This window comes from Leptonotus elevatus, chromosome 11 (genome assembly GCF_054856555.1).
Source record: "Leptonotus elevatus isolate MCC_2025b chromosome 11, RoL_Lele_1.0, whole genome shotgun sequence".
Lineage (NCBI taxonomy): Eukaryota > Metazoa > Chordata > Actinopteri > Syngnathiformes > Syngnathidae > Leptonotus > Leptonotus elevatus.
This window is the reverse complement of record NC_141249.1, coordinates 12866494-12887513: the sequence shown is the minus strand read 5'-3', so window position 1 is coordinate 12887513 and position 21020 is coordinate 12866494. Positions and strand designations below refer to the sequence as shown.

General features: G+C 39.3%; 1 protein-coding gene across 3 annotated transcripts; it reads left to right on the top strand.

The window, feature by feature from the left end:
• Nucleotides 1-2969: 2969 nt before the first annotated feature.
• lhx4 (LIM homeobox 4) lies at nucleotides 2970-19825 on the top strand. Of its 3 annotated transcripts, XM_086089480.1 has the most exons (7): nucleotides 2970-3165; nucleotides 5091-5422; nucleotides 8423-8594; nucleotides 10432-10634; nucleotides 12754-12908; nucleotides 13002-13173; nucleotides 15213-19825. In XM_086089480.1, exons 2-7 carry the CDS (start codon nucleotides 5344-5346, stop codon nucleotides 15599-15601), a joined length of 1170 nt encoding a protein of 389 aa, XP_085945606.1. In that variant the 5' UTR covers nucleotides 2970-3165; nucleotides 5091-5343; the 3' UTR covers nucleotides 15602-19825. The 3 variants fall into 3 exon arrangements, with proteins under 3 accessions (XP_085945606.1, XP_085945607.1, XP_085945605.1); XM_086089481.1 differs by lacking the exon at nucleotides 2970-3165 and having other exon boundaries at nucleotides 4153-5422; XM_086089479.1 differs by lacking the exons at nucleotides 2970-3165; nucleotides 5091-5422 and having other exon boundaries at nucleotides 8278-8594.
• Nucleotides 19826-21020: the final 1195 nt, after the last annotated feature.

Below are 21020 nucleotides of genomic sequence, written 5' to 3'. Positions count from 1 at the left end.
TAGCTCCTCCTGCCTGCGTGTTTATTACCCGGCTGCTATTGATATTAGGATGCAGGAGGGAACCTTGATGCATTTTTCTGTCAGCTCTCTTTCGGACTTTAATACGACTATAAAGCTTCCCGCTGTGGCCAGTGTGGAGGAGGAGGACGAGGGAGATGAGGGCTGCTGGCTGAATACATTATGAAGAAAAGGAGGTTAATATATTGTATTGGTATATATCACATCCAAATATGAGGCCGGGCCCCCCTCGGTTTCAATATCCCGCCTTTTAAAAGCACGAGTCAACAAGGGTCACGTCCATCGGCTTTTACGGCTCTCGTACGCACAACCGACCGCCCTCCCCCAAACTTGCTTTGCAAACACCTCACGCTATCAACATGTTGGCCGGTGCTCATTTGAGGGTAATACCCGCTAAACATGGGTCGCTTTTGAACCCTTGTGTGTTACAGTTTGGGAATATACGTGGTGGTTTGGGACAGGAAGGTGCATATGAGTCTAGTAGCATTATGGGAGCTTAGTATTGAGGAAGTGTTGGAGTGCTGAAGCCAAGAGTCAGCGTTGTGTCCCTCTCATGTACAATGAATACAAAAATGATAATAAAAAGTCTACACACCCCTGTTCAAATGCCAGGGTTTTGTGATCTGAAAACATTTGACCAAGATCAATTATTTAAAAACCTTTTGCACCATTATCATGACCGATAATGTATACAACTCAATTAAAGAAAAAAAACTCAAATAATGTGCAAAAGTGTACACACCCTCTTGACTGGGATGTTTAGAATTAACATAACACATTTAAACTCATGTTAGATGGCAGTCAGCAGAACACACCCGCTACAACATAAAGTGCCTCTGATGAACCCCAATTAAAGCTCAGATGTTCTAGTAGGCTTTTATTGAATGTTACTTCTTTTGTTTTTTGTTGTCTCGCAGAAGCCTAAAGGTTCTGTGCTGACACTGACTGCTATTTTGAATTGTTCATAATTCCGTACACCACTTCCTTAGTAACATTTGAAGTTCAACCTTCGGTTCAAAAATAATAATAATAATAATAATAATAACAACACTTCAATATATACACATGTAGGAAAATGTTTTATAGCTCAATGAAACCAAGGTTGAACTTTTTGGCTAAAAGGCATCAATGGTGTAAATAGTATGCAAATTGTTTCAAATGAATACGTCTTTGACAGCGTTTATCAAAAGTGGGCATTATTATTTAATGGCACAATGTTTGATACAGCTCTTGTACCTAATGAAGTGGCTTGGGACATTACGATGATTCATTGGTTGTGAAAAATGGAGAACAGGCAAAGGAACTTCATTGGAATCTGAATGTAAATAATTTTCATTCATTTCATTTCATTCAACTTATTGTAATGTTGTACCAGGATTCAAGGTCATTTCAAATCATTTGGGATACAGATTTATATTGAGTCAATTTTCTTGAGGAAAACATTGACACGTGTGAATGATATTAAAATGTATTTCTGTTGTACTGTACATTCATTCGTTCAAAGTCATGCAGTCCTTCAACTAAAAACAAGCCAAACATGTACGTCATTAATTCCATTGCCACCATCCACACAGCTGCAAGAAAAGCCTCCTAAAATATATAAATATATATACATATATCATTAACATGTATTCATGTATTTGTTATAAATAAATATAGTATAATACCTTTATTTGTATTATGTGGTGTTGTGGCTGCATAAGAAACTTAATTATACAGTAGTTGATATTTGCAATACATGTATTTATACATTATATTTAAGTCTGATTAAATAATATGTGAAAATAATATTAATGGGTGGGTGTTGAAGGGTTAATTGTTCCATTACACTTGATATTTCCAATTTGAAACCAATGAATAGAAAATACAATAATAATACTTTTACTGATACTACTACAGTACTATGATTAGTAGTAATGCCGATAATAATAAAATATTGCAAATGTTCAGTTACACTTAGAAATTGCAATTTGAAAACTAAGTAACAATAATGATACAGCTGCTGTAGTAGTGATACAATACAATGAGAATATTTATTTCAATATCTTCGATAAACACAGCTGATAGAGATAGTATAGTGTTTGTTTTATTTTTATTTTTTCAATTGCATGTAGTGTTCTGTGTTTTGTTACATCTACAGTTATTGTGAACGCGCCATTTTAGTAAAATTATGTTGAGTAATATTCTGGTCCACACTCCTAACCAGTCGGTGGCGTCAATGTAGCATTTTGTTGTTTGCTAACCACCACAAATTCCAAAGAAGAGGAACAACAACAACGACAATCGGGTAGATGCCACGGACTTCCAACATCCGGGTTTTACACATCAGCGCCGTTTCCGGCCAGTGGCCGGTCGCAAACCGGAAACGGGAACAAAGTTGATGGGTGAAAACCCGGAAGTTACTCCTACTACTACTATTAATGTACTAATAATACTAGTTCTTATTTTTTAAACAAACATTTAAAGAAAAATCATAAGCACAGCAACTGTTGAAAATACTAGTACTAGCACTTCGTGGTATATTGTACAAATTAGCTAATGACGACGACAACAACAATAATAATATAATTGGCTGTGTGTGTGTTTTGTGTGTAATAAAATGAAAGTGAGTGGTCAGGTGACGGTTGACAAGTTGGCTGAACTTTGCGGTTATTAGCGTTCAACGAGCCTATTAACGCCTCGTCCGCACACACGCGCGCGCGCGCGTTATAATGTGATGTGGCGTACAAGAGGGGGTCAGCTTCAATCAGGGAATGGTGAAAATATCATTTGTGACAGTTGGAGCATTGCGGGCGACTAATTACCCAAATGGACAGGAGCTGTCAGGAGACAATAACTATTCCCTAATACAATTTGCCCCCCAAGTGCAATTTAATTTTCTCTTCCGTCGGGAGGTTGCGTTGCCGCCCGCCTGCCTGCCTGCCTGCCTGCCTGCCTCCTCTCATCTCTGCTTTGCTCTGCTCTCCCTCGCCACGCTTCTTCTTCTTCTGCTCCATCTCCTGACTTCCGTCACCAAGGCTGACAGAGCTGCCCTTTGTGGGATTCACCTGCGGGATGCAACACTGCGTGATGGGAAAGGTGAGGAGGAGGAGGAGGAGGAGGAAGGTGAAGAAGAGGAAGAGGAGGAAGAGGAGGAGCAGAGGCGAGGTAGGTCTGCGCGATCCTAAACATCATCAATCGAAGCATTTATTGTTGTAAATATTTCCGGCAAAGTTGCAGTGCATGAAAATTGTCGTGGGTTTGATTCTTTTTAGGGTTTGTCATAAGATGGCGTTTTGTGTGGTTTTTTTTTTTTTTTTGCCTGTGAGTGTATGCGCGCGTGCAGATGTCAATAAAGTGAAAGATGAGCTCTAATTAGAGGTGGTGGGTCAACGGCGATGGCAAAGGAGTCACTTCGCGTGAATTACTGCTTCCGCCTTACACGGCGTTGCTCAAAATCGAACGTGGATTTATTTATTTTTGAATTTAGTTTTATTTTTCACAGATATGTTTCGGCACAATGCTTTTAGTGAGACAAAGCGAAATTTGGGGGCGTAGTCAATTCAAATAATTGCTAAAGCTGTTTTGGCGTTATTTTTTTGATAACCATGATTGACATTTTTTCATCTAACGTTATATGATATTGCTCTACTTCATTTTTTGTTGCTTATTATCAAAAGTGTTGTTTTTTTTACGTACCAATTACGTAGCTACTGTTTTTGCATCATTTTGATGTCTACCTGAAATCGTTTTGAATTAATAATTAAATATAATAATTTTTGGATGTGTGGATGATTAATAGTTTTGTGTATATACTATTGTTGTTGCATTGCATATTATATTTGTTCCTATTTAGAATAAACAAAAATGTTTCTTGCACAACTTTGGCAATAACATTTCAATTCATAAAAATACATCCTTAATATTTATGAATGTTTTAATTACGTTTTGGGGATGTGCAAAGCGAGATTGATGTTGTCTATGATATTGTCACATTGATACTGATTATTATTATTATTATTAATTATATGCCGAGATGTCTCGTAGCTACTCGTAACGCATTCAGGTTATTTGGCGCCCAGCTGTTTCGAGCGTGCAGGTGATTGCCAGTGGGGTTGGGGGGTTAGGGGGGGGGGGTTGTGTGTCGACACTGAAGGCTCACTTCTCTTTTCTCACGTGAAGCCAATTGGAAGCGACGACGGAGTTCATTGAGCTTGAACTCGCAGCCCCAAGCTACCTGAAATCTCCAGTTGTGTCACGTCAAAGTGACGTCACACGTCACTGCGACACCGTCCGAGAAACTATCACATCGCTTTATTCTCCTCCCTCATGCAAACAAACGTGAAAACCAGTAATAAGAATAAGACTAATTATGTTTTTTTGTTTTTTTTAAATTCATTTAATCTTTGGCATAATATATGAATGATATTGTTTGGTGATGCATGAGCATACAATAAATAAAGATTGATCATTTGATACTGTTATAGCCAATAAGTTTGATATCAGGAAAATAATCATGTGGAGCTATATGGGGAAAAAATGTGACATCCAGTTTACCTATGATTACTTCAATATAATAAGTGTCTGTCAGTGAAAAAAATACGTATATTTTGCTGATATATGAGAAAAGGTTGATTGTGTAGTATATAAGAAAATGCAATTATGAAAACCTGAGATATTATTTTTGCTTCAGTATAAGAAAAACATTTTTTTTTTTCATAGCACAATGGAATAGGCCTTTGCTTGAATATAAGAAAAAGATTGATGAGGGAGAAAACCCCGTGTACTATTACTTAAATATAAGAAAATCCATCCATACTGATCATTGTTTAAATTGGCTCTTATCAAAAATGATAGTATAGGCCTGACGTTCCCAGTTGCGGGGTCATCCTCATGGTGGCCCCTGGGTTCCTCTGGGCTTCCTCTGGGGGCCACTCACGCTGCAGTCAGCTATTTATGAGCTCAGTGTCCCGCCTTTCCACCTCCTGAGGATGCTCAGAAGGAGGAGGGAGGGGTGATGGCGGAGAAGCCCTCCCATTGGCCCCCCGGTGAGCCTGCGCCGCGATGACGTCACTCCCCGCCGCCCCTTGCAGGTCTCGGCAGCCCGTCTCGAGCCTCTCCAAAAAAGAGCTCGGCACGGCCCGGCACAAGCGCGGACGCCATCCATCCCTTGTTGGACGTAAAGGAGAGAGGGGAGCAGCACCAGCGCGCCTCGTTTTGCTCTTTTTTTCTTCTTCTTCTTCTTCTTCTTCTTCTTCTTCTTCTTCTTCTTCTTCTCTTTTTTGACCACACGAGAGGGGGCAGTGCGCCCACCGTGTTGCGGCTGCGTGCGCGTGTCGGATCACGATGATGCAAAGTGCGGCGGTCCTCCCCATAGAGAGTCCCGTTAAGAGTTTACCGGACATCCTGGGAGTGCCACTGCAACGTAAGGAAACCGATTGATCATATTTATGGATATATATATATATTTTTTTTTTATTTATTTATTCATTTGTATTAGATGATAGTGTTGAGTGCTGCACGAGGATGTGGATCACATTTGTATGCGCTGCCCCCCCCCCCCCCCCCCATGTTCTTCACGCAATTACATTTGCAGTATTATTCATTCATATTGGTTTTGTTTTATTTATTTATTTGTATTTCTTTTAAAAAGCACCTTAGTTTTAGTTTATTTAATTCTAATGTGCACGGTCTATAATTGTCTTGTTGAAAGGCCTTTGCTTGCGCGCTTCATTTTGTCCCAAAGACAGCAAAAATATCTAAAAAAATACAACTTGTAAAATTAAAAAGATCGTGCCATAATGTCTTTGTATTTATCATAAAACCAAATAATGTAAATATTTCTGTCGTGACCTAATTCTGTATAGCTTAACTAGCAAACAGGCTGAATTAAAAAAGAACGTGAATCTATTTAAAAAAAAAAAAAAACGTTTAGTACGTTTCGAAATAATACATTTTTAATTATGACATCACTTTTTAAAACAGACTATACATCCTATATGTGGTGGGATTATGCTATTTAATGTTATAATTCGAGGCAGATTAAAAGATTGGATAAAAGATCCTGCCACTCAGCCCCCCTGCAGTGCCAACATCCTGCCTGCAAATTTTTTTTTCGAGGAATAAAAGAGATTTCTTTTCCTGTCATGCGTGGAAATTAGGACAATGAATTAAATAGGGGAGGGGAAAAAAACTGGAGAAAATGGATACATTGCGTGTGCGTGACCTCTTGAATAGTTGAGGTGATGAAGATGATGAGGTTCAGTGTGATGATGGGGAGCGCAGTCATGGCAACCGATAGCAGATCAGAGAAAGCTCATCAGCATTTTTTTTTTTATTTGCGTTTGGAAATAGTCACTCACAAAAAAAACAAAAAAGAATAATATAATGATGCATTACATTTTTCATTTTAACGAGTAGTTTATTATAGCAGAGCTATTTTGAATAACATGACTGTTTTTTTAGAAAAACGTCCACAACAAAATAGCTCGTACGATTAGATTACTTTTTCTATTTGTTGTTTGGCTCACGATATGTAAGAGAGAAAAAAAATATGTAGATTTTATGCGAGCCAGTCAATGTGCATGGCGACAAAAACACGCGCGTTTTTTTCTGTGAGTTAAAGTAACAAATTAACCAGCGTAGTATTTGTCCTTTTTATTTCGATTGGGTGCATTTAAATATTTGTCACGGTTGCATCTTAATGCAACGGTCGCTATAATGGCGTTTGTTCCTTAAAACAAAACACAGCAAAAATAAAAAAAATAAAAATAAATAAAACCTCCGTGTTATTTACAACGTGTCACCTTTAAAACGACCATGCACTGCCTCGAAGCTCATCTGATTAAGAGAAAGTGTTCAAATGATCAACGTCATCAGCACCATGGACAGAGAGACACACGTGCCAATCCATCCCTGCTTCTAATCGCAATTAAAGTAGGTTCATTGAATATGCATGCAAAACTACTACGGCTGCATGCGTGTTAATAACATTTTGAAAATGCAATTATTGCAAACTCAAATTGCACACCTGGTTTATGAAACTTGTAAACGGCTCGTTTCAAAAATGCCAATTTCTGCACTTGACGTTTTTTTTTGTTATAGCTATCATGATTAACTGTATCATCTTTTTTCCAGTTTTTCTTTAAGGTTATTGGGTTTGGAATCACATATAATGAAGTGTCGGGAGGCTTTCAGGGGCATCAATATAATTTTGTCAAATAGTTAATTAAACTTTTCCCTCAAGGGCTGTTATGAATACGAAAATCATATATACAGCATCAATGTATACTCAATTCATATTATTATGTACACACAAATCGCTGTTAGCAAGCATTTTTCAAAAACAATTAATAGGAATTATAGAGCAGAAGTTACAGAGAAATACAAATATATTGTCCAGGATTTTGATGAAAATAAACATTGTCAAAACTAGTTAAGGTTAAAAAAATAAAATAAAAATGAGTTCCTGAGAAAATGCACGCATGCTGTAGCACGTGTTGTATTTTATTGTTATATATTTTTTTCTCTAACAAATTGAATTTGAAATCATATAGTTTGGAAAATGGCGGCAAGCTAATATTTTAGTGAAGTCCTAAAATTATTGTCCACTTATATTTTGAAGGGATTTGGTAGCTTGTAAAACTGTTTCACGTGAAGTTGACTGCAATTCTTTCAAAAAAAAAATTGGGGGCCAAAATAAAATAAAATATATTTTAGAATATCAAATAAAATGCTGGAGTGGTTCAACTGGGGTATACAGATTTTTTTTCATGGGGCAACAGCCCCGATGTAGCGCCATTCCTGGCCGCATTAAATAATATGGTGGACCAAATCTGGCCCCCGAGCCTTAGGTGTAAAACCCAGCTTTTAAAATTCCTCCAAGGGTCATATAAATTTATGAAAAAGTATTAGAGGGTTATATCCTTTTTTTTTTTTTTTTTAAACAAGATTTTTCGTATTACATAAATGACCACGGGCCAAACGTTTCCCATCACAATTTAGCAGAACCATGAATGTTACCAACATGATTCTTTGCCTGTTCATTGTTCACATTGTGGTCGTGCTGAAGAGACTTATCCTCTAAAGTTTTGCACTGAAAGGGATGTGATTGCGATGGGTCAAATGCAGAGGTCAAATTTCCTGTACCTGTGTGTACATGACAAAAAAAAAAGATCTACTATTTCCCCCTCATGTGAGCAAAGCTTTGGAACATCCCTTCATGTTTTTTCCATCTAAGAAAATCACGGCGCCGTTTGGTGACCCATCAGGCTTCTCTGTTCTGTCTCCCGCTGTTGGTCACTCATACATGTGCAATGTTGAATAAATCATCAGATGAAGTCTAAAGATCTTTCACGTGCAAATAAAGACAGTGAAAGTGATGGCAAGGAATGTTTAACGCCAACGTGTGTTCCCCACCCGGCAGAGATCCCTCAGTGCGCCGGCTGCAGTCAGCACATCGTGGACAAGTTCATCCTGAAGGTCCTGGACAGACACTGGCACTCCAAGTGCCTCAAGTGCGCCGACTGCCACACGCCGCTGGCCGACAAGTGCTTCTCCAGGGCCGGCAGCGTCTACTGCAAGGAGGATTTCTTTAAGTCAGTCTCTCTTTTGCGCTTATGACCTACTAACACACATGTTTTCTGAGGAGTTTCCTCAAATGGGCTGCGCACTCCGTTTCATCTTCATTATGTAACGCGGATTGTTGCTCTTTATATAAGAGAGGTAAGCGGGCTATTTTGGTACAAGAAGCCATCCAAGGGAAAAAATACAATGCATTGTCCAAAAGTAGACGTTGAAAAGTCCGCGGGCTATTTTGGTACAAGAAGCCATCCAAGGGAAAAAATACAATGCATTGTCCAAAAGTAGACGTTGAAAAGTCCTCGAGTTACATCGTACGCGACCTACGCCGTTTTCACTTTACGGCGCCCGTGCCTCGTCCGTATAGCACCTTCTTTTTCGTTAATTTCTTACAATAATCACGCCATTTTTGTTATTTAAAGTTGTACAGTACCTCCAGCAACGGACGTCCATCAAGCAGGTCGGCTCACCATCAGGCGCATCACATTTTCGTGTTTATGTTTGAATTCGCTACGCTCTGCGGTCCGCCAGCAATGAATGTCCGTGCGGAAACACGAAATACTGGTTTCCGGCTTTTCCAAGTTGCGCAAAAAAAAATTGTTTTTTAAATTACTCTACAAAGCATTTTTGATGTAAATAACGACTTTAACGGTGATATCCGATTTAAATTGAAATTGGGGTTAAATCGCCAGCGTAGGAACGGAGCTCGGTCGTAACTCGAGTCCTCAAGGATCATATTTTAAGTATACTAAGTAGTACCTGTCCATAACCTATATAATGAATTCCTGACCCAATTTTTGGGTTCCGACCCACCATTTGAGTATCACTGATTTAGCGGATCAATTCATACACTTAAAAAAAAATTTTTATCCCCTGCAATTGGATTTCTGAGGCACTAAATGTGTTGAATATTTTATGAGTCTTTGCAGTTGCACATTTTACATGTCATCACCAGACACAACATTTGGTACACCTGCACTATCCAATTGTTACTCTTAAATAATAAACTTCAAATTCCGTTTTTTTAAATTCTTATTTTCATTATATACATATAGAACTACTCATAATTTGCACATATCAGCCTTTAAAAATATATATTAATGGCAATCAGGAGTGAGTTTTTAGCATAGACATTTGCAAATACATGAAATATAGCCACATTTGTGCTAATGGCATGTTGACATGTATCTTAAAGGGAAACAGTACCAAAAATATAATTTAGGTAACAGGACTGAGCCACCATTTTATAGTTGAAATATCAAATAGATTTATATAATAATATATAATGTAAATATATTTATATATTTGTCTGTGAGCATTATTATCTCTGTGAAGGCCACAGTTTTGCTTCAGCTCCCTCTGCAGGTGTGCTTAATTTTGTGGCCTGTGTGTGTGTGTGAGAGTATGCTTCACCTTCCTCTTTTACTGTCTCATGCTCGCTGGTGTGATTTAGAGGCTCTCCTGAGTCAGTGTTTTATTGGTCCTCCTGAGGGTGTGTTTACTGGGAGCACCCTCCTCCTCCTCCTTTTCTTCATCCCCTCTACTTCTTCTGCAAACACGTCAACACACACGCAGACACACACAGTGGCCGCAGTGCATTGATCTTCTCCATCCATCAACTTGCAGACAGGTCTATCGTTAACAGAAATGCATTCCACTGCTGATTTTTTCCCCCCCTTCAACAGCTGGAGCTTCTATTAACGCAGGCGGCGCGCCATCACTCTTGACTGCAGTCGAGAGGAAAATACATACTGTGGCCGCCTAGTATGGGAAACTACTTTCATCTCAGCTGGTCTTCGTCGCTGCGGTCCTAAGATGACGTTCTTTTTTTCCTTTTTTTTTGCTCCCCCGCAGGCGCTTCGGAACAAAATGCGCCTCGTGCCAACAGGGGATCCCTCCCACGCAAGTGGTGCGGAAGGCGCAGGACTTTGTGTATCACCTGCACTGCTTCGCCTGCATCATGTGCAGCAGACAGCTGGCCACCGGGGATGAGTTCTACCTCATGGAGGACGGCAGGCTGGTGTGCAAGGTGGACTACGAGACGGCCAAACAGAACGGTCAGATACAATCTGAAATGCATTGCAGAGCAAAAAATGGTGGCGGGGGAATAATGGAATGTAGATGAAATGTCATTTTAGTGTAATCAAATATTGAGCAGAACTAAACTTAAATCAAATACAACACTTTAAAAACAGTTGGGTCAAAAATAACCCAACTATGGGTCAAAAAATGGAACTTATCCTCGACTTGAGGCAATTTGACCCACAATTGAGTCAAGAAATGTGTCTTTTAGTGTAAAACAACTCATAAATATTAGTCTGATCCTTTAGTTGGGGGGAAAAAAGGGTTATTTTGTAAAAAAAATAAAAATAAAAATAAAAAACTCAGAAAGTTGGGTCAAAAGTAACCCAATTATGGATAAATAAATTTAAAAAAAGGACCGATTATGGGTCAATTTGACCCAACTTTGAATCAAGAAATATGTCTTTTAGTGTAAAACAACTGATAAATATTTGTCTGATCCTTTAGTTGGGGGAAAAAAAGGGTTATTTTGTAAAAAAAAAAAAAAACTCAGAAAGTTGGTTCAAAAGTAACCCAATTATGGATAAATACATTTAAAAAAAGGACCGATTATGGGTCAATTTGACCCAACTTTGAGTCAAGAAATATGTATTTTAGTGTAAAACAACTGATAAATATTGGTCAGATCCTTTAATTGGGTCAAAAATGGGGTCATTTTGTATAAAACAACCCAGAAAGTTGGGTCAAATTGACCTATAAAGTGGATCGGTCCATTTTTTAATCCATAATTGGGTTACTTTTGACCCAACTGTTTTTAGAGTGAATGTCTTTTTTTATATATATATATATATATATATGTATACACTACATACTAAAACATGAAATGAAACTATAAATAAAAAAATAAAAAAGAAAGAATAAGCAGAAGAAAACAGTGTATAGGCTACATAATTACGTGTCCAAGTTAGTATTTCCCAACATTTTCTGAGCCAAAATAAGAACAATCCCACGGCACACCCACCACATAAAACTGTCACAATAAGTGGATTTGAGTGGTACCGTCACTTACCTATGATGCAGGTTGGCGTGGGTTCGCTTCCCTGCCTGGGAGACCATGTTTGTATGTGTGCGTGTTTGTGTGAGTAAGTGCAAAAAAAAAAAAGGGGGGGGGGGGGAGTGGATTCACAGGTTACTTGAAGAAGCTGCTGCCATCTAGTGGAAGCACATTCAATTGTTCTGTCTGTCACTATACGTCACTGCCATAGAAAGATTCATTTAAAGATATTTGTAGTGAATAACTATATATATGAGAGTAAAATATTCAGAGTAAATGTCACTTAAGTATTTATTATTATTAATTAATCAATTATTTAAGTATCTTAGTATTTTTACTGTGTACAATATAATTTGCCTATCCTATAAAAAAAATAACCTATTAAAGATTTTTCACTCAGGAAATTTTACAAGGAGAGATTTTGGCAAAATTTTACTAGTTTATTTAAAAAAAAAATGTTACACAAAGGTTTAGGAACGAACTCACGACCTGCAGCTTGGGAGACTGCCACTCTACCACCTGAGCTATGCCACTCGTACATCATTAAAAAACGTTTTCTTTTTTTTTGCCGTTAAAAAAAGGACAAAGGAAAGAAAGTACAAATTAATGAACAAAAATATAAACCTAACATTCCAAAGCCATCTCCTATCAAATACTTCTCAGCTCCAATGAAAATAAGAAACATAAAGGAGACACCTACCGTATATAATTTAAACATTTGTACATTCCTATTTGAGCAAATTCTCTCTTTTTTTTTTCATAAAATCTGACAAACAGTCTTAACCAAAGACTATCTAGACAAGAGAAATACAATTCATCACAAACATAACCAACAAACACCCAAAAAACAAAACAACAATCTGACAGACAAGCGAAACCAACTCCTACATCATTTTTGGTCTCTTGCGAGATTCCAGCTGTGTGTATGTAATAAAGTAGGAGCTGCATGGTTCAGGGAGCAGATTGGCTGTCTCCCAAACTGAAGTTGTGGGTTTGTTCCTCAACAATTACATTTTTCTTGTGTGTGCTGTACTGCGGTACTCTGATACGCATAATGCACAAACGATCACTGACCTATTTGTCCTGTGGATTTTTGTTAGATGATTCCGAGGCGGGGACCAAGCGACCGAGGACCACCATCACGGCCAAGCAGCTGGAGACCCTCAAAAGTGCCTACAAGAACTCCCCCAAGCCGGCACGACACGTCAGGGAGCAGCTTTCCTCCGAGACGGGCCTCGACATGCGAGTAGTGCAGGTAAGACGTCGCTACATGCGCCGCAAAATATATTGTCACATTTTCCTTATATGATCTCAGGAAGAAAAGCAATTTTGTTTCCTCCCTGGTCAGGTTTGGTTCCAGAACCGCAGAGCGAAAGAGAAACGTCTAAAAAAAGACGCGGGCCGCCATCGCTGGACTCAGTTTTACAAAAGTGTTAAACGTAGCCGAGGAGGGTCAAAGGTGGAGAAGGAGAGCTCGGCGGATGACGCGGGAATCAGTGACAGCGAGCTGAGCTTCAGAGGTAACTTCGCCTCATACTGCACAAGGACTTTGCTGAATGTAAAATTATTATAATTGCCAGAAGAGAATTTAGTGGCATTTGGTTAAGAAAAAAAATTGTCTTCGTAATACAAAGAAAGAAAAAAGAAGAAGCCATAATTGTTGGGATAAAAAGCCGTAAATTTAGTCATATTTTTGTATTACACATTTTCTTCTGGAAAAATGCTATGAAAATGGGACTATGTTCTCAAAATAAAAAAATGCCGTTTTAGTTCTTGAAAAAATAAGACTTGAACATTTGAAAAATACTTGATTGTAAATTATTTTGGGGCCCCTCAAACAACAGTTCACAGTCCCCTTGAGCTCCGGAGACCCCAGTTTGAGAACCCGTCCTTTATTATACTGTATCTATTGCACCTACTGGCCTGATGGAACATTCCCAAGAGGGACTCGTCAGTGTCACGGCATTAAAGGACGCCGCAAAATGTTAAAGCGCAGCGCTGCGATTGCGTCAGCCATCACATTTGCCTTTGTCTCGATTTTCTTGACATCTTTGTTGTCAGGCAAATGCGAAATGTGTTTGTTGATTCACATTGCCCTCACACTCCTCAGACACATCCTGCAGCCAAACACCGGATCCTAAGTAGGATGAAAACCAATTAGACAACCTTATAATATAATATCTTGCCAGACACTTTCCTTGGATGAAACTTAAAACGGGTGTATGAAATCTAATTGAAACTAGACTAAGTGCAATTTCTGGAGAAATTGTGTGGGAATGCTGAAAGCTGAATGCTAATAGCTGAATGCTAATAGCTGAATGCTAAGATTTGAATGCATGTGGAATGCTAATGAAGAAAATTGTGAAATAATGACCTCCTGGAACAACGGAACAATGCACTTTTTCCAACTGTGCCACCGAGCAGTATCAGACCTGATAGTAATGATGTTAAGTTATATGTATGGGAGTGTCTATCCCATTGAAAATGAATGGGGACAAGTTTATATTTAACGTTAAATTGTGCGAATACTGTTAGTCATGTGGAATCAGACAATAAATACCCCGGGAAGTGTGAATTTTTGAAGCAAGTTGAAATTTGAACAGTGTAAATCGGAAGTATTATGTGGGAGTTGTTTGATGCCAAAAAAGTGAGGAGGATAAAAATCACAATAACATATGTAGGAATGCTTTCAGCATTGATCAGTTCTCTCCCCCCCCCCCCCAAATAGCAAGCAATGAATGAAAAACTTATGAGTTAGGGTAGGCTAATTGGTAAGTTCAAAGTAACTCCAAAACTAAGCTAACTAAGCTAAACCTCCTGGGCTAGCTTAATGCTAGCTATCTGGCACGACAGAAAACATGGATGGACAACAAGGATTGATTTAAAACTTGACCAAAGCGCCCCCCCACCCCCACCCCAAAAAAAAACTACCTGTTGGCCAGTGTTTTGGCAGGGATCCTTGCAGTTAAAGTAAGTCTCATTTTAAACTAAAAAGGAAAACATTTCCGTAGGTTGGACGGAGTTGCGTTAGCCGTACAATCTGAAATGTGTTCAGAAAAGTCCATACGAGGCTTGGTAAAGCACTTTGGACAACATATGGTGTCAATAAAATGCTATAGTAGTGTACTCCATTTAGCATCACGATCAAATTGTATTTGTCATTTATTGGACTGTGGCATGTTTTTCCAGCAAAAGTACAATAAGTAATCCATTCCAATTGATTTGGTGATTAAATGATAAACAAAGAGCTATCGTGGATTATACTGTAAATACAGTCTAGGCACTTTATCTACTATTTATTGTAAACCACTGTGACATTTTAACATTGAACATTAACGCTGAACTTAAAAATAGCCAAACAAAAACACTGTAGTTAATGTATTGTACATAAACAAACAGTTTTGCATAGACTTTAAAGTTAAATACAACTGAACTGTACCAAAAAAATAATGCACTGTACTTGAAAAGTAAAAAAAAAAAAAAAGTACTATACTGTACATAGAAATGAAAAAATGTACTGTACTTGTAGCTATTATTTGACATCATCTCTCATTGTCAGACGACCAGGTGCTGTCAGACTTGGGCCACGGCAACGGGCTGTACGGGAGCGTCGGCGACATGACGAGCGGCGCGGTGCTGAACGGCAGCTTCTCGGTGGACGCGGCGGGCCAAGCGTACCACGACATCCGTGCCGGAAGCCCCTACGGTCTACCGCAGTCGCCGTCCTCCATCGCCTCCCTGCCCGGCCACACCCCCCTCCTCAACAACTTGGCCTTCACCATGGACGCTCTGGGGGCGCAGGGCGGGCCGGGCGGCGTGGGCCAGGCCCTGAGGGCCATGGCGGGCGGCCCCACCTCGGATCTGTCCACGGGCAGCAGTACGGGCTACCCCGACTTCCCCACCAGTCCCGCGTCCTGGTTGGACGAGATGGACCAGTCCCAGTTCTGAGGACGGAACATACGCAAGACTTTTTGATGCCATCACGCCAGCGGTTACGGAAAGCCGTTTCAGCAATTTTTTCAATTTCCTTGATGTCCTAAAGTACTAGTACATTCTTGGTCCTCACCAGTAAGACAATTCAGTGTACTAGTACAATGACCATGTCAGACTAGTGATGTTTCGTCCACTACTCGTGCCACCCTAGTAGAACAAATTAACCTTGCTAGTTGACCACTGTGCTGCACTAGTAGCACTACTAGGCCCGCCCAACTACTGTCATGCACTAGTAGCCTCTTGGACCCTACTCATAGTTAGCCCACTTGTGGTTTTGATTAACTAGTGATATGCAGCTATCCCACTAGTATGGCCACCAAATACGCAGAAATGTCATAAAGTATTAGAAAATGTTACTAGTAAGACACAGCGGTTCCAATAGCTCTTCTACTAGTGCGCTATATTGTCTTACAAGTAAGGACAAAAAGAGTGCTAGAACATGGACTTTAAGCCAGATATTGTACACACTTTCAATTTTGGCCTACTAGTAAAGAACTAAACATTATTAGTAAACTACTGTGCTGCACTAGTAACACTACAAGGCCAAACTAGTTGCCATGTGTCGTACTGTTTCCCTGATATCCTGCTTAATGTCCATGCACTCTTTGTCTTCACTAGTAGGAGAATTACATGTTACTAGTGAGGCAAAACTGCACTAGTTGACAACATGTACTGTATTTGTCGTACTAGTATGCAGATAGTACAGTCATAGTAAATATGTAACTAGTGAGACACTGTCGTTCTACTAGCGCGCTGAATTGTCTTACTAGTGAGGACAAAGCGTGTACTAGTACCTTATGCTGGATATTTTTGATAAAATTCCATGTACTAGTGCACTCTTGGTTGTCACTAGTAAGGAAATTCAGCACACTAGTAGAATACTAGTAATGTTTTTACGCTACTAGTTATTAAACTTTGCCCAACTAGTATCCATCTAAGGTACTAGTGCATAATTTGTCCTCAAAAATAGGACAACTGACATACAAGTAGAACACCTTGAAAAAATATGCACTAGTAGACAACAACGTGCTACTAGTACTACTATTGACATGATCAAATTCTACTAGTTGATAGCAAGCACCTCAGTACAGCACAAAATGTCAACTGAAGCAGTTTTGCCACACTAGTGTTGACAGAAATGTCATGCAGTAAAGGAAAAAAAAACTTACCAGTTAAGACACAGTCGTTCTATTAGTGCTTTAAATTGTCTTACTAGTGAAGACAAAGAGCGTACTAGTACGTGGATGTTAAACTGGTCGTCAAGGATACGGAACAAAGGCTGAAACGGCGTTCGGTCGGTGTCGGCGGGTGGTGAAGAGGACACCTTTGAAGCCCAAGTGAAACTCAATAGTGCATCTTGCAAATGCTGACTCGCTGATTGTGAACTTCTCCAAAACGGGACTGACGACAAAACCACAAAGAGGCTCGGTCAAGATTGTCAGTCCGGAGGCGCCCGCATGTTTCTGACGGACCGTCCCGAGCCTTTTAGATGCACTTTACTCTCCTCGCCACTGAATTGGAGGAGGAAAGGGATGGCGAGGGGTATGCACAAGGCTGAAACAGTGTCGCATCGGGGAGGGAATTTTACAAGCACTGTGGCACAAGTGTTTTTTGTTTTTGTTTTTTTCTACTACGGGGTGGAGGTCGACGCGGGACGGACGCTGGTGTTTTTGAACTTGGTGTATCTGTGGCTGCTTGACTTGTTCTCGTCTGTGTCGCGAAGTGTGCGCTCGAGGACGCGCGTCAGTGTTTTAATGTTCAGGAGTGTCTCGTGACAACTTTGAAAAGACCAGAAAACATTTCAGTATTTAATTTATTAAACAAATGCACGGATGCAATGTGGTGAGTTTTTACGAGACGTGACCATATTTTCACTATTTTTATTTACAAATGCAAACCATTCATATGCTCTGATAACATGCACTGCCTCTATCAATTATAGAAAATTAATGATTAACAATTGATTCGGTGTTATGTTTTAAATATTACTTTTTGGAAGAGTCTCTCTCTCTCTCTCTCTCTCTCTCGCTACCTCTTGGAATGTTCTGAACTCCTGTTTCCACAACAGACTAATGCTGCCTCATAGTGCATGTTTATGTGCAGTGGATATAAAGCGCCTACACAAAACCTTTCCACCATTTAAGTCATTCATTCGAACTGGGCTGGCGGTGAATGAATTCATGTGACCTATAACATGCAGAACACAACTCAACCACATTACTTTTATTTTCACTTCTGACTAAAAAAATAAATAGATAAAAAGTAATGCTGTGTAAGCTCTCTTCTAACTATGGCTTATGCGGTAAGATGTGGCTACGAATAAATCAGGAAAAGCCTACTAGAACAGCTGAAGTTTTTTTTTATTATTATAAAATGGCGGCAGGTGTGTGCTGACTCTAGTTAACATGATTGGTTAATTCTGAACACATACACATGCCCAGTTGTAGGAGGGTGTGCACACTTGTGCAACCACATCTCAGTTGTTTATTGTACTATTATTATTATTTTATTTTTTTTATCTTGTACAGCATGTAGGTCACATTAATAATGTAAAGCTGTGAAATAGGCTCAACAAGGGTGTGTAGACTTTTTATATCCACTGTAACCCAACTTCATTCATTTCTTTACACAGCAAAGTAGTTGTGACTAAATCAGCAGCACTCCCAAAAAGTGCCCTCCATTTTTGCTTTCATTGATTCCAGACTGGATTAGTCAACAACGACCGTTAATTTGGACAATTTAATGAACTTTTTTTTCTCTTCCCCCCCTTATTACTGATCACATTAACATGATTGCATATGAAAATATGTGTTATAGCTGAGGCAATTTTCGGCGGGATGTTTGCTCCGAGGCCAGCTTGACCTGTTGAAACACATTGCAATGCGCCACGTGCATCCGCGCCTTTGTTTCGACTCTGTACTTGCCTCCGTCTGATCCGGGCTTCTCTTGCTAATCTCCTCAGTGAAGCGGGGGTCTATCTGGCCGCGCCCGCTATCATCCTACTTACGGAGGCCAGATGTGTTGTCAGCCTATTCTCCAACGGTCTGGCCTCCGTGTCATGAGGATTAGCAAACAGTGGCAAGGCCGAGATATCTTACGGTTCAGTTCGGGGCTTCGAAAGTAAAGCAGATATTTGTTGTTTTCCTACTAAGAGAGGAGCAATAGGTGTGTGAGAATGCTGAGAGATGAGGATTAACCACAAGGCTATTGTGCACTGAGAAGAGAGCACACATACTGTATCGTCACTCTAATGTAACTGCCTGACTATATATATATATATATATATATATATAATTTTTGTTGTTGTTGCCAAAGTCAAATTTTTGCAGGAAATGACTCTCCATAGTCTAATGCAGATGTTGCAAAAATGTCTCAAAGACAAAAGATGAGTAAGCAGGTATGTTATTAGCCTGACGATATAGTATTATTATTGTTAGTACTACTGTCGACCACCGCTTTAGGTGGTCGATCGGAACCAGGCTCAAAACAAACATCCAAGAGTAATTGACACCAATTAAAATGCAATGAAAGAGGGGGGGGGGGGGGGTACCAATAATAAAAATAAATTAAAACCGAAAAAAATATTTTAAAAAACAAAAACAAAACACTGATAAACATCCACTACAAATTTTCTACGGTAAAAAAATAAAACAATAATAAATAAAATAATAATGATAACAAATAAATAAATAGTATGCGGGAGTCAACTGTAATTTGGGAATATATAATGGCAAATCTAAAAAAGCCACTATGGGGAGCATATCTCAGCATTCAAACATTTTCGGGGAAACCAGGAACGCCAATTTGAGTCAAACATCCTGTCACACACGTTTTGCTGCATTTCATATGTACGCGTTTTGCTTTTGTCGACTGAAGAGCTCAATCAAATGATCCCTATTGTTCTTTCCGCTCTCCGTTTGAAACGTCTAAAAACATCACAACGGCTTTTCTGTCTGCGTTGCCTCAAAAGTTTGCATCTTGATGGTTGTAAATTGTGTACAGTTTGACAGCGTGTTGGTCGTCTTGTTTCATGAGTGCTATTTATTATTATTGCCATGTGTTTTTGAAAAAGATGTAAAGGAGAGCACTGAATTTATTCATTTATGCCTTCTGTGTAACGGTATGGAACTGTGTACAGTCAAATCTATATGAGGAAAATAAAGATGGATTGTCTTTTGGGTTAAAGTCGGCTGCTTTGTCGTCAATATCCAAACATGCGCGCTTGTAGGTGTTTGTATTATTCCTTCTTTTTTTTTTTCGTATGGAAACGCTCTTTAGAGAGAGTTAACCCGCAAATTCATTTAGCCATCGAGAGCATTTACCACACACTTAGACCTCGATTCAATTGTGGAGATCCATTTAGCAGAAACAGCAGACAGTGGTGGGTCAGTTAACAGTGATTGATGCGCTCTCGGGGTGGGGGCGACCACAAAGACACATGACGTGACGAGGAAAAAAAAAAAACACAAGTAGAGAAACAGCTGCCTGATCCTGTCAGTGTTAAAGAGACTGCAGCAGATTGTTGGAGCTCGCTTTAATCCCCATGCTGTTAACTAATTGTGCAGCGCTTTGTGAAATATGTGTTAATAATCTCTCTCGGCAGGACGATCTGTAAACATGGCCTATCCAAACTAGCAGTCATTGAGTATAGTATTTCATTTAAAGTGTCTGCGATGAACCCCAAATAAATTTCAGATGTTCAAGCAGGACTTTATACGGAAGAAGATTAGGGGGCAGTAAAGAGAGAGAGAACAAAAGTTTGGCAGGATTCTCACTTTAAATTCTGACTTTATAGTGAAGTCAGAATCCTGCCAACCTTTTTTTTTCTCTTTTCACTGGCCCTAATCCTCTTCCGTACTTTTCCTCACATTTTCATTTGATTTTTTAAATCTAGAACTGTTCCTAATTCATTTCACCTTGTCGAAGTCTTCAGTTCCAGATGAACAAAAAAACTTTATAGTAGGGCGTTCTTTTGTTCATGTGCAATTTTGTATTTGTGACAAACATCTTTTAGAGTTAAAGTTAAAGTACAGCCCCCCAAAAATATTCATTTTGGTTTAGTCCCCAAAAAATTCCTTTATGCATTTGTGAGATTTCATGTTTTTGGAAAGAAAAAAACAACACCCCCAATGTTGTCACATGTAGCAAACAGCCAGTACTTGCCAGAAATTCCTGCAACCTCCATGTTGCTGTCAGCCTCCCTCTTCTCGTCTTCCCATCAATTTTGAAGGGACGTCCAGTTCTTAGTATTCGCACTCAACTGTTCCGGTTTAATGTCTTGGAAATGTTCTTGCACCCTATTCCTGACTGATACCTTTGAAAAACACTGCAGACATGGCTTGTGGTTGTAAGATGTGATGCCAAGAATGTCAGA